Source organism: Myotis lucifugus, unplaced genomic scaffold (genome assembly GCF_000147115.1).
Source record: "Myotis lucifugus unplaced genomic scaffold, Myoluc2.0 scaffold_138, whole genome shotgun sequence".
Taxonomy (NCBI): Eukaryota; Metazoa; Chordata; class Mammalia; order Chiroptera; family Vespertilionidae; genus Myotis; species Myotis lucifugus.
In genome coordinates, this window is record NW_005871186.1 from 1,807,270 (window position 1) to 1,821,010 (window position 13,741).

The window sequence follows — 13,741 nt, forward strand, 5'->3', positions numbered from 1 at the left end:
CTAAAGAAAAGGGGTTTTCCTTGCCTCCTAAGCCAGTTTGGGCTCCAGTGGCTAGAGTGTCCAGCCCACGGCACGGAAAGGTTGTAGAGTTCAGTTCTGTTCAGGGGCAATGTCCTGGGGTGGATCTTTCTGTCTCTCCCTCTCCCTTCCACTCTCTCTGAAAATCAATGGAGAAAATATCCTCAGGTGAGGTTTACCAACAATAACAAATATTAAAAGGGCCCCCCCGCCCCCCCCCCCCCCGACCAAGAGCTATTTCATCAGCACACCACTGGACCAGACTTACAAATATAGATGTTTAAGTAGAATGAACACTACTGTCTGAGAGGGGCAGGTGGGGAGTCTTTGGGCCTGAGCCCACAATTCAGCTCTCAGTGTGCCAAGGAGCCTGGACCCCTCCACAGAAAGTTCCCCTTTGTCACCAGATTCTCATTACTGGGAGCATTTTAGGCGCTAGAAAGAACTCACTCGGGGCTCCTGTCCTGGCTGTTTATACCTCCCATCCACTAGTTATCATTATTGAGGGATTACATTGTGCATCAGAGTGCGGGGAGAATCCATTTTTTTAACAAGACAATTCTCAAATCTCAGAAAGTTTACAATCAATTGGGAAACAGTGACAATATGCTACTATCCCTGAATAGGTGCTCTGACGATTAGATTCCTGTGAAACCAGAGGGGTAGGAGTGACCTGTGGAAAGATGTCCTGCAGGCACCTTCCTGACATAGTGGGCAGACTGTGAGAGTGCACTGAGTTGGGGCAGGCAGCTCCACAGAACAAATCAGACAGCGAAATGCATCTTGTCTAGGGGACTGAAGGTGCCCGGATCAAGGCTGCAGAAGCATTTGAGAAGGTTTTTAAAAGTGAACTTGAGTTATACAAGGAGCCACTGTAGTTCATAAAACTTCACCTGAAGACCAGCCCACAATTTGCAAGCTCCTTAGCCTGTATTCTCTTCTACCTTAAAGAAAAGTCCTCTATGCTGCTCCCAAAGTATTCCAGATTTATCAATATGTGTAAGAGGTCCTGTTTAACTTTTCTCTTTAGTTACTTATTTGCTTTATCACCACCTTTCCCTGCCATTACTTTGTCAATAGAGTCACACTTGTCCATCACCCCCAATGGCATTATCATATCTATTCAGATTTCTTCCATCTCCTGGAGGATGGTTTTCTTCAGGGCAATTTATATACTCATGGTGGTTGTGTGACCATAGAGGGACCTGGTGGTAGTTGCTGACTGTAGCAGGCACTTTCACAAGCATCTACTGGGCTCCATTCAAGTGATTTTATTTTCAGTACAATTTTAGTTGTTTCTTAGGGGTAGCATGAAAATAAAAGCAGGAGCAGATCTTCCTGCTCTGGAAATTAAATTTAGAGGTGAGGAGAATAAAATCTGGAGGACAAGAGAACAAATGATTATATTACTTACTATGTACTAGGTCCAAGCCAGGCACTGTGTAATGCAAAGATGCTAAAATAGCTTACCTCTGCTTCTTCATCCCTGGAATCTCTGAACTGCTCACTATCTGTGTTCTGCACTCAGCTCAAATAATGCAAATGGATATCAAGTTAAACAATCACCTGGAGAGGTGTGCAGAGTTTAGGATCTAGAGCTTTGCCCTGAGAGTGAAATTATTCTGTTTTTTAATTTTTATTTATTATTATTATTATTATTATTATTATTATTATTATTTTATCAGGAGAGAGAGAGAGAGAGGAAGGGGGAGAGAGAGAACAAAACATGGAGAAACATTGATTAGTTCCCTCCCGTACATGCCCCAACCGGGGATCGAAACCCACAACCTAGGTATGTGTCCTGACCAGGAATCAACCCACAACCTACTGGTATACTGGTGTAGGGGACACAACTCCAAGCAACTGAGCCAGGTGACCAGGGCTGAAATTATTCTTTCCACAAGTAATTGTGCTTGCTTCTGTCCACTAAACCACCGTGCTTCTAGAATCTGAAACAGTTTAACTTTTCCTTTTTCTGCCTTCTCCCCCAGTTTTTGTAGTTTGGCCCACTTGCCTGCTATCCATGTTAGCACCTGTTTCTTTGGTCTGTACAACACTGGACAACAGAGGCATTTCTCAAGGTGTCAGCCTTCTCCTGGCTTGGGTACTGGATGCACAGTATTTACATCCTTACCAAAATTTTACAACCCCCCACCTTTTTTGAGACAATACCAAGGAAGCAAATATCAAAAGCTGGTGAAATTTCAATCATAACGATAAAACCTTTGTGGTATTTTTCCTGCTCTTCATTCTGTGGTAAAGGGGGTCACATAGAGCTACCTACTGAGGGACATCCTTCCCTAGGTCAGGAGGGCATCTCAATTTCATTAGTTTAGAAAGGTCACTTTTACTTGATCTATTTCTAAGATGAGAAATTGTGCCTAGTAAATGTAGAAAAGCTTCAAGTTCCAGCTCTGTTCTTTGAGTTGTGACAATATTCTTGAGCCTGAAATTCCCATTTTGAAAAGTGGATGATGATAATCTCTATTGCCAGTGTTGGCAGAAGAAATGAATGGTGTGTCACAAGTAACATGTTCCTCTCAGTCCCTAAAATTGAGATGTTACTTTAAGAAGGATACTTTCCTGTTCTTACTTCAACGTGACAGTAATTCATCAATACATCAATTTCTCTTAATCGAGCAAACTTCATTATTTTAGTCTTTGCTCTCCTTTTCCGTCCTTCCTATCTATCCCGTAGTTGCCAGATAAATATATCCAAAATGGTTTCCAATTTCCCAAACCATCTATGGCTGACCATTTTTCCTAACATGACATCTATACTCTAATTTATATTAGGAGCCAATCTATCTTTGTTGTGATCTTTTTTTACCCCAATTACTTCAAATTTTCACCATCACAACCTCTCAGAGCTGAAAGCTGCTTTGAATATTTTGCATTTATGTGTCAAACTTTTCTTGTTAGACTCCCAAACAACTTCACTCCATTCATTTTTTGGTACTTCCTCAACCTGATGATATCATACTTTATTTTCAAGGCAAAGTTCAAATATGAAGTAATTTTTAAGACTACTAGAAATATGAACAATAAGTAATACTGTGTTTCAATATTAAATACTAGAGGTACGAGCCCTAGGCCTGGCCGGCGGTCAAGGCTGATCAGGGCCTGCCAGCTGCCGGCTGTGGCCTTCCTTCATTCCACGCCACCCCCTGGTGGTCAGCGCATGTCATAGAGAGCAATGGAACTCCTGAGGGGACACTTAGCATATTTGCCTTTTATATATATAGACTTTATATAATATGTTGACTTAATCATTAGTTAGTTATATAAATGTCTATCTTATTTAGGAGCTTAAGACCTCATTCAAAAAAGAAGCCATATTTTATTCACTTTTTAAAAAAATATTTTTTTATTGATTTCAGAAAGGAAGGGAAAGGGAGAGAGATAAAAACATCAATGATGAGAGAGAATCATCGATCTGCTGCCTCCTGCATGCACCTCACTGGGGATCAAGCCCACAACCCCGTCATGTGCCCTTGACCGGAATCAAACCTGGGACCCTTCAGTCCACAGGCTGATGCTCTATCCACTGAACCAAACCGGCTAGGGCTATTCACCTTTAATATCGTAGTCCATGGCACCCTCAGAATGGAATAGTATTAAGTAGATGTGAACAGTCCGGTTTTGGTAAGAAAATCTTTAGTATAATCTTATTTTTCTTTGCTGCCCGTGAATAGGAAGTGAGGTGCCACGTCATCTGATTCAGATATGACTACCTCAAATTACACTGGTGTTAGCCACACAGTCTTCCACTTGCTGGGCATCCCTGGCTTAGAGAAGAAGCACATGTGGATTTCCATCCCCTTCTTCATTTCCTATGTCAGCGCCTTGCTTGGGAACAGCCTGCTTATATTCATTATCCTCACCAAGCCCAGTCTCCACGAACCCATGTACCTGTTCCTCTGCATGCTGGCCGGAGCAGACATTGTCCTCTCCACGTGCACAGTACCTCAGGCCTTGGCCATCTTCTGGTTCCATGCTGGGGAGATCTCCCTGGATTGCTGCATCGCTCAACTATTCTTCACCCATTCCACCTTCATCTCTGAGTCAGGGATCCTGCTGGTGATGGCACTTGACCGCTACATTGCCATTTGCTACCCACTGAGATACAGGACCATTCTTACACAAGCACTGATTGGGAAAATTGGTGTGGCAATCTTTCTGAGAAGTTATGGTATAATGTCCCCCATAATATTTCTTCTGAAAAGACTGACCTTCTGCAAAAGTGACATCCTCCCAAACACTGCTTGTAAGCACATTGTTTTGGCCCATGTTTCCTGTGATGACATACGAGTAAATATTTGGTATGGCTTTTTTGTCCTAATGTCAACAGTGATCTTAGATGTTGTGCTAATTTTTGTCTCATATGTGTTGATTCTTCGAGCTGTCTTCCACATCCCATCCCGAGATGCTCGACACAAAGCTCTCAATACTTGTGGCTCCCACGTCTGTGTCATCATCCTCTTCTATGGGCCTGGGATCTTCACAACCCTTATTCAGAGGTTTGGACGCCACATCTCACCCCATATCCATGTCTTGGTGGCTGATATCTGCATTCTGGCTCCTCCTATGCTGAATCCCATCATTTATGGCATTAAGACCAAGCAAATTAGGGATCAGGTGGTCCACCTGTTGTTTACAAAGCAGAAATAACTTTCCCTGTTGGAAGCTGATTCTTTTGTGCAGCTATGGTATCCATGCATGACGTGATCTTTAGCACCAGTATATCTCGGCAGGTGAGATAGTACTTGCCAAATGAATCCAGAAGTTGGTGTTTCTAGTGCAATTGTATCAGTGAGGTTTTGATGCAGTTTTCTCCCAAAGCCTGTAATGTGTCATTAAGTATCTGTCTTGGGAGCCTCAATTAGCTTTCTCACCCATAGAATTAAGAACTAGATCAGGCCACTTCTCTAAGTCTTATTTACCTCTGTAACTGTGGACTAAGGAATTCAATGAGTTAAATCTTTAACAGTGATTTTTCTTAAAAATTGCTGAACTATTCTTTTCAAGGTGTTCTGTGCTTTGAATTCGCTTGTCTCTCATCAAGCTTAGGACATTTCTCCAGCCATTTTTTTTTCTCTGTCCTTGTTATTTTTAACATTTTTTCTTTATTGGAATCTTCTCATCTTTTTGTTGTTGTGTTAATCCTCACCCAAGGATTTCCATTGATTTTTAGAAAGAGTGGAAAGGAGGGATGGAGGGAGTGGGAAAAAGAGAGAGAGAGAGAATCAGATTGGGGGCGGGGGCGGGGGAGAAACAGTGATGTGAGGAGACACATTGATCTGTTGCCTCCCACACTGGCCCTGAGTAGGGTGCAGGATCTAACCTGCAACCCAGGTACTTGCTCTTGATGGGGAATTGAAACCATGACCCCACAGTGCGCAGGCTGACACTCTAATCACCGAGCAACACCTGCCAGGGCCATTCCCATCTTTTCATATCACTTTTTCTTTCAATGTAAAAATATACCAAAACAAAAATAAATTTGAACCGCCCCCCCCCCCCAATCTGCATTCACCTACATCTACTACTTCATTTCTCTTCTCCAGCATAGAGGAAAGTACCTAGTGTCCACTGGCAGTCTCAAATCCCCTAATTTTTCTCTTGACCCCATCCATTTTCTCATTCGCTTATACCAGCTCATTTAAACTGCACTTGTTAAAATCATAATGATCTCCACATTTTGAAAATCAATAATCAAAATGTGTCCTCATCTTAGTCCATATTCCTTAGTCCACAGTGCTAGCAGAATTTCTATGTTGCAATCTGAATTTCTATGTTTCCACCTTCCTTGGGGACCTCAGTCTTTGCTTTCAAGGTTTCCAACTGATTGGATGAAGCGTACTCACATTATGGAGGGTTATCTATTTCACTTAAAGTCTAATGATTTAAATATTATTTATATTTAAAAATATTTTCACAGCAACATGTAGACTGGTGCTTGACCAAAGAAGTGGGCACCATATTTTAGTCAAATGGACACATAAAATTAACCATTATACAATATCCCAGTATAGTTCAACAAATTTCCAGAGAAGGCCATTTTCTAGTTTATTGCATTCTAACTTCTAGTCTAGATGTAGACAGGTAAATGGATCTTATTCTGAATTCAATGGATGAGAATGCTGAGATACCAAAGCACTGATATCTAATGACCATCCTATTTAATATCAGAATCCCTGTGACATCTCACAACTGATAATGTAGGCCCTTTGCATTTGTTATTTTTCTCTATAATACATGCTGCTGCTGGTGGTGGTTGTCATAGCAAACCATTACATAGAGTTGACTATATGCCAACTTTGCTTTTATTTTGTTTATTTTCGCATTCTTTTAAGTAAGTAAAAATTTGATGAGGAAAATACTTTTGTGTGATATTTACACTACTGTATCTGTAGCATCTAATAACAGTTCTTAGCACATTTCAGGACCTCATTAAATATTTGTTGAATGAATAAATAATAAGAGGATGAATGAGAGGATGGATCAATGAATTATATGATAGTAGTTGGTGGAAACTCTTGAGAAGCTGGGTATCCTGATGCCTAGTGATTTCCATGTAGCCAAATCACTGGTCTTTCCCTTGGATTATTCTTTTATTTTTCCCTCAGTTTTTTTCATTTTAAGATACATCCATTACTTACTATTTATTAAAATTTCATTTGTTCTAGAGTTTAAATTTTATATTTAACATTTCAACAGTATCTGGTTGTTTAAAAACACATAATGAAAAAAATAAAAATAAAACACATAATGAAGAAACATAATAATCACAATGATCTCATCCATGACACATAATCATGAAACATTTAGAAAATATTTTGTTCTTTAAGCATATTTTCACACATTGATATATAATGATTTTTATGAATTCCATTTTTATTTAGGGTCATATGAAAAGAATTTTCTCTGGCACACAAAGAAATATTTCATAGGTATTTTTGCCACCATATCCCTTCGTGCAAGGTAAACAAAGGAAAAAATAAAGAAATGGTATTATATCAAACTAAAAAGCTTTTGAACAACAAAAGAAAACATCAACAAAATGAAAAGAAAACCCACTGAATGGGAGAACATATTTGCCAATGATACATCTGATAAGGGATTAATTTCCAAAATATATAAAAAAACTGTACAACTCAACACAAAGAAAACAAACAACCCAATTAAGAAATGGGAAATGGATCTTAATAGACACTTGTCCAATGAAGACATACAGATGGTCAATAGATATATGAAAAGATGCTTAATGTCACTAATCATCAGAAAGATGCAAATTAAAACCACAATGAGATATCACCTGATGCTTGTCAGAATGGCTATCATCAATAAATCAACAAACAACAGTGCTGGTGAGGATGTGGAGAAAAGGGAACCCACGTGTACTGTTGGTGGGAATGCAGATCGATGAAGCCACTGTGAAGAACAATATGAAGTTTCCTCAAAAAATTAAAATTAGCCCTAGCTGGTTTGGCTCGGTGAATAGAGTGTCGGCCTGCGGACTGAAGCATCCTGGGTTAGATTCTGGTCAAGGGCACATGCCCAGGTTGCAGGCTCGACCCCCAGGGGGGAGTTGTGCAGGAGGCGGCCGATCAATGATTCTTTCTCATCATTGATATTTCTGTCTCTTTTCTCCTTCTCCCTTCCTCTCTGAAATCAATAATAATATATTTAAAAAAATTAAAAATGAAACTGCCTTTTGACCCAGCGATCCTACTTCTGGGAATTTATCTGAAGAAATGTGAAACAATACTTCAAAACAATATATACAACTCTATGTTCATTGCAGTGTTATTTACAATAGCCAAGATCTGGAAACTTCCCAAGTGCCCCTCAGTAGATGAGTGCATAAAAAATCTGTGGTACATTTACACAATGGAATACTCCTCTGTAAAAAGAAAAAGGGAAATTTTACATTTTGTGACAGCATGGATGGACAAGGAGAGTATTATGCTAAGTGAAATAAGTCAGTCAGAGAAGGACAAATACCATATGATATCACTTATATGTGAAATCTAGCAAACAAAATAAACTGACGAATAAAATAAAACAGAGGCATGGATACATGGAACAGACTGGCAGCTGTCAGAGGGGAGGAGGTTTGGGGGGCTGGGTGAAAGAAGGTGCAGGGATTAAGCAAAAAAAAAGTATATATATATATATATATACACACACACACACAACACATAGATACAGGCAAAAATGTGGTGATAGCCGGAAGGAAAGAGGGGTGGGGTAGGTGGAGATAGGCAAAAGGGGGATAAGTGGGGAGGGAGGAAACTTCGCTTTGGGCAATGGGTTCAGAATGTACTGTGTAGAGGATGTTTTGTTGAGTTGTACACTTGAAACCTGCATTTTTGTGAACCAATTGCACCTCAAAAATTCAACAAAAATATGTCACATATATTAAGCTTAACTTCATAATGCAATAATATATATATATATATATATATATATATATGTATATATATATAAACATCTGTGTTTTATTTACCCAACTAAATATTATAAGCTCATTGAGTTTAAAAATATTGTATACATGTCTATGTATGTGTTTTATTTATTTTAAAAATATTTTATTAACAGACAGCTGTCAGTCTTTTCTATGTATCTATGCCTCTGGTGAAAAAAAGATAATCAGAGGCATGGATACATGGACAAGACTGACAGAGGTCAGAGGGGAGGGGGATACGAGAGGACTGGATGAAAGAAGGTAAAGAGATTAGCCAAAGAACATATATGCATAGCTCATGGACGTAGAAAACAGTGTGGTGATGGCCAGAGGGAGGGGAAGTGAAGGCTGGGTAGAGTGGGTAAAGGAGGGGGAGAAAAGGGGGACATCTGTAATAGTTTCAACAATAAATTAAAAACAAAAAACAAAGAAACAAAAAAAAATAATAAGAGTGCCTGACCCTGGGAAGATGGTGCCTGAGGGTGATATGGGATATTGATTCAGGACTGTGACTGAGGTAGTTGACCCTCCATTTCTCTCTTTGGGGCCACGCCACCAGATCTCTCTGACTACCGGATGCCCTGGGCCACCTCCCCTCTATGTGAGCTCTTGGTGAGTTCCCGAGAGCAAGCTCCTGTGCAGTGACCTGTTAGGACAGCACCTGGTATTCTGGCAGACTCTCTCCTCTTCCTATTGAGTTCCTACCAATTTTCACTGCCTGATGCTATGCAGGCTCCTCTTCCTAGCCCTAGTGCTCTGGGTTGGGGGTCCTGGCATGGGGTTGAGTCCCTATGCTCCTCAGGCAGTACTTTTATAGCCAAGATATCCCTCTGGCTCCTCAGTCACCACACATGGATTCGGGGGCCAGCCCTCTTCACATCACTGCCCTTCTTACCAGTCTCTGTGTAGCTTCTTTAATAAATCCTTGGATGTAATGGTCCTGTTCATCTGTCCTTCAGTCATTCATTTAGGTTCATTGCTCTATAATTTGCTATAAATCTGGTTTGGCACCTGGATGTGGTGAGGGTAGCTTTCACCTACTCTGTAGCCATCTTGAAATCTCCACAATGATATATTTTTATGTGAACAATATATTTCAAATTATGAATTTCTTTTTTAAAAATATATATATTTTATTGATTTTTTACAGAGAGGAAGGGAGAGGGATAGAGAGTTAGAAACATCGATGAGAGAGAAACATCGATCAGCTGCCTCCTGCACACCCCCTACTCGGGATGTGCTCGTAACCAAGGTACATGCCCTTGACCAGAATCGAACCTGGAACCCTTCAGTCCGCAGGCCAATGCTCTATCCAGTGAGCCAAACCAGTTAGGGCATGAATGTCTTTTGAAATAGTCCATCAGTGGATTCTTTCAAATGGTTCTCAATATTAATAAAATTGTCGTAAACATAATAATTCATGAGTCTTTGATTGTGGTCTATTATATTTATTTATGTTTTATATAGGAGAGATTATTGAAATTAAAAAATTATATTTAACTTGTTCCTGATTAGGTTTAATATGTACAAAGTGTTAACAAAATACACATTATACATACTAGGATTGTTTATATTTTTAAATAAAAAATTATTTGATCTGGAAAAAGATATGACCTTATAATCAATTATTAAAAGTTAGAACAGAAACAAGAAAACAAATAAATAACCCAACTGTTGAAAATATCAGTCAAGATTTATAGAATTTTGTTAAAAATAAATAAAATATAGTTAAGATACTTGAATGTTTAGCGAGATAATAGGAATTAGGATCTTGAAAGTATTCAAATGTTATTATACAACTAAAATCATTATTACCTAAAAAGATGTACTTAATGGATGGGTTTAAACAATGGATTTTTTAAAAAAGAAGACAGGATTAGGAACTGGGAGATAGATTAATACAAATGACAGAAACTGAAGTGAAAGGAAGAAAAAGAGAATCGCAAAAAATGAGCATAAGACAAATGATAGACACAGTCAAAGTATATACACTGAGTAGCCAGATTATTATGACCACCTGACGTTTGTAGGAAAATTAGCTATAATTTTGCACTGAAGTTGCTAGAGGGCCAGATCATTATAAACATCTGAATAGCACAACATACACAAGTATCGTTGCTGATCAGGTTCATCCTATCATGTTGATGGTATATCCCAATGGAGATGGCTTCTTCCAACAAGACAATGCGCCATGCCACAGTGCTTGTATTGTGCAGGAGTGGTTTCAAGAACATGAGGGAGACTTCACCTTGCTTAGGTGGCCCCACAATCACCAGATCCCAATCCAATTGAGCATTTGTAGGACAAAGTTAAAAGAGCCATCAGGCAGCTGGTTCCACAACCATCAAATCTCACAGAACTGGACAGTGCTATTCATCAGAGTGAAATAAGTCAGAGTGGATACATGGAACAGATTGGCAGCTGTCAGAGGGGAGGACACCATAATCCCTTATTATGGTGTCAGATTCCTCACATCACCTTTCAACATCTCGTGGAGTCAATGCCAAGAATTGTCGCAGTACTGAAGGCAAAAGGTGGACCAACAATGGGGTGGTCATAATAATCTGGCCAGTCATAATAATCTGGCCACTCAGTATATAAGAATAATTATAGTTCCAACCAGAGAGAAGAGAGAAACTGGAAAAAAATATTCAAGAAAATAATAACAGAAACCATCCAAAACAAATGAAAGGTATAAATTCACAAATTCAAGAAGGTCAGAAAAACTCCAAGATATATGCAAACTATCTACAGATGGATATATTATAAATGTTCTTAAAAAAAAAGACAAAAAAAGCCAGCTATAAAAGGTACATTACATTCATAGGAGCAAGAATAAAACTTTCAAGTCAGTTCTTAATAGAAAAGATAGAAAAAAAAAGTACTTGATGAACAATTTTGAAGTTCTAAGAACCCCGGCCAAATTAAAATTCTATACCCATGAAATTATCCCTTTCAAAATTAAGACTAACAAAATAAAAATGTTTCCACACAATCAAAACCTGAGATAATTAATCTCTTGCATTCCTATACTAAAGGAAATATTGGTCAATGGTGTTTGAACATACTTTTTTTAAAAAAATAAAAAAACCGCCCTAACCGGTTTGGCTCAGTGGATAGAGCGTCAGCCTGCAGACTGAAGGGTCCCAGGTTCGATTCTGGTCAACGGCATGTACCTTGGCTGCGGGCCGATCGATGTTTCTAACTCTCTATCCCTCTCCCTCCTTTCTGTAAAAAATCAATAAAATTTATTAAAACAAAATAAAAAAACCTTTAACTTATTCTTCTTTATGCTCACTGTATAAGTATTAGAAAATTCAGACTAAAATTATTATAAAAATCACCTATACCTTATAACCCAAGTATAGTCACCCATTCATACAATTTTAGCATAGATTGATGTGTGATGTTTAGATTAACATATTATTTTAAAATTCCATCATATTTAACTGATTGATCTGGGACATACTTGTCTCGCAAATATAATGTGAATATATTTCCATCAGCAAACATATAAACCCATATTATTACCTCTTACTACTCTTTTATATTGTAAATTATAGATGTGCCATGGTTGATTTAACCTAGTATGCACTTTTGTTAACCTAGATAACATTTGTTACATAGTAGTGTATTTTCTGTTTAATACTTGATTAGTATACTTTTTGTGTGTGTACTTTATTTGGTCTCATGTCGAATATTTTTTTCTAAATAATTAACAACATAAATAAAAATTTTACAAACATAAGCATTAATGAATTGTTTTGTATTTTGAAAGAGAGAAGAAAAATATATTTACACGAACACTCATTTATGCTAAAAGTATAATGGTAAATTGAATATATATGACATATGTAATATATACATTTCATAAAAATCTGTCTAAAAGAAAAAAATATGAGGATCTGATATAGGGATGAATGGCTGGAAAAATGTCCTAATGAGAGGAATAAAGCAAGTGCTGACATTCAAAGCACAGAATACCCCAGTATAGTTCAACAATTTTCCAGGGAAGGCCAGTCTCCACTTCATTGAATTCTAACCTCTCGTCTAGGAGTAGAGAGGTGAAATGATCTGATTTCTATGAGAACGCTAACTAAGACCCCAAAGAAACTAATATCTAATGACCTATTCAAGGCTTTGCAAGAAACATCCACCAACATATCACTCATACAATTGCTCTAAGACAACTTGACACAGAGACTTTTGACTAGTGTCTCTACTGGTCCTCTCCATATGCTGATAAATAATGTCACCTCAAGCCTGGTGAGAATTACTGAGAAAAGGACAAGATTAGTTTCTATTATTAAAGTCATTTCTGCTTTGGAAGCAACAAACCACCAGGTCCCGAATCTGCTTGGTCTTAATGCCATAAATGACGGGATTTAACAGAGGTGGAATGAGAGTATAGACATTGGCCAGCAGAACGTGAACGTGGAGTGCAACGTGGCGCCCAAAGCGCTGTGTGAGAACCGAGAAGATCCCAGGCCCATAAAAGAGGAGGATGACACAGACGTGGGAGCCACACGTGTTGAGAGCTTTGTGTCGAGCATCTCGGGATGGGATGTGAAAGACAGCACGGAGGATAAGCATATATGAAACAAAAATTAGCACAACATCTAAGACTAAGGTGGACATTAGGACAAAAAAACCATACCAGATGTTTACTCGTATGTCATTACAGGAAATTTTGGCCAAGACAATGTGCTTACAAGTGGTGTTTGGGATGATGTTGCTTTTGCAGAAAGTCAGTCTTTTTAGAAGAAATATAACAGGGAAAACTGTACCATAACTTCTCAGAAAGATTGTCGCACCGATTTTTCCAATCAGCGCATGTGTAAGGATAGCTGTGTATCTCAGCGGGTAGCATATGGCAATGTAGCGGTCAAATGCCATCACTAGCAGGATCCCTGACTCAGACATGAAAGTGGAAGTGAGGAAGAATACCTGAGCGATGCAGCGATCCAGGGAGATCTCCCCAGCATGGAACCAGAAGATGGCCAAGGCCTGAGGTACTGTGCACATGGAGAGAACAACATCTGCTCCGGCCAGCATGCTGAGGAAGAGGTACATGGGTTCATGGAGACTGCGTTTTGTGAGGATAATGAAGATGAGCAGACTGTTCCCAAGCAGGGCGATGAGGTAGGAAATGAAGAAGGGGATGGAAATCCACATGTGCTGGTCCTCAAGGCCAGGGATGCCCAGCAAGCGGAAGACTGTGTGGCTAACACCAGTGTGGTTTAAGGCAGTCAT

The 13,741-nt window shown here is 39.0% G+C and overlaps 2 protein-coding genes across 2 annotated transcripts; one reads left to right on the top strand and one right to left on the bottom strand.

The window, feature by feature from the left end:
• The first annotated feature begins 3,744 nt into the window (after positions 1-3,744).
• Positions 3,745-4,689, top strand: LOC102423599 (olfactory receptor 52B4-like). The gene has a single exon (XM_006094518.1). It carries the CDS (start codon positions 3,745-3,747, stop codon positions 4,687-4,689), a length of 945 nt encoding a protein of 314 aa, XP_006094580.1.
• A 7,736-nt stretch (positions 4,690-12,425) lies between these two features.
• On the bottom strand, positions 12,426-13,741 carry LOC102423198 (olfactory receptor 52B4-like). The gene is made up of 2 exons (XM_006094590.2): positions 12,827-13,741; positions 12,426-12,449 (listed from the first exon to the last, which is right to left on the bottom strand). Exons 1-2 carry the CDS (start codon positions 13,739-13,741, stop codon positions 12,426-12,428), a joined length of 939 nt encoding a protein of 312 aa, XP_006094652.2.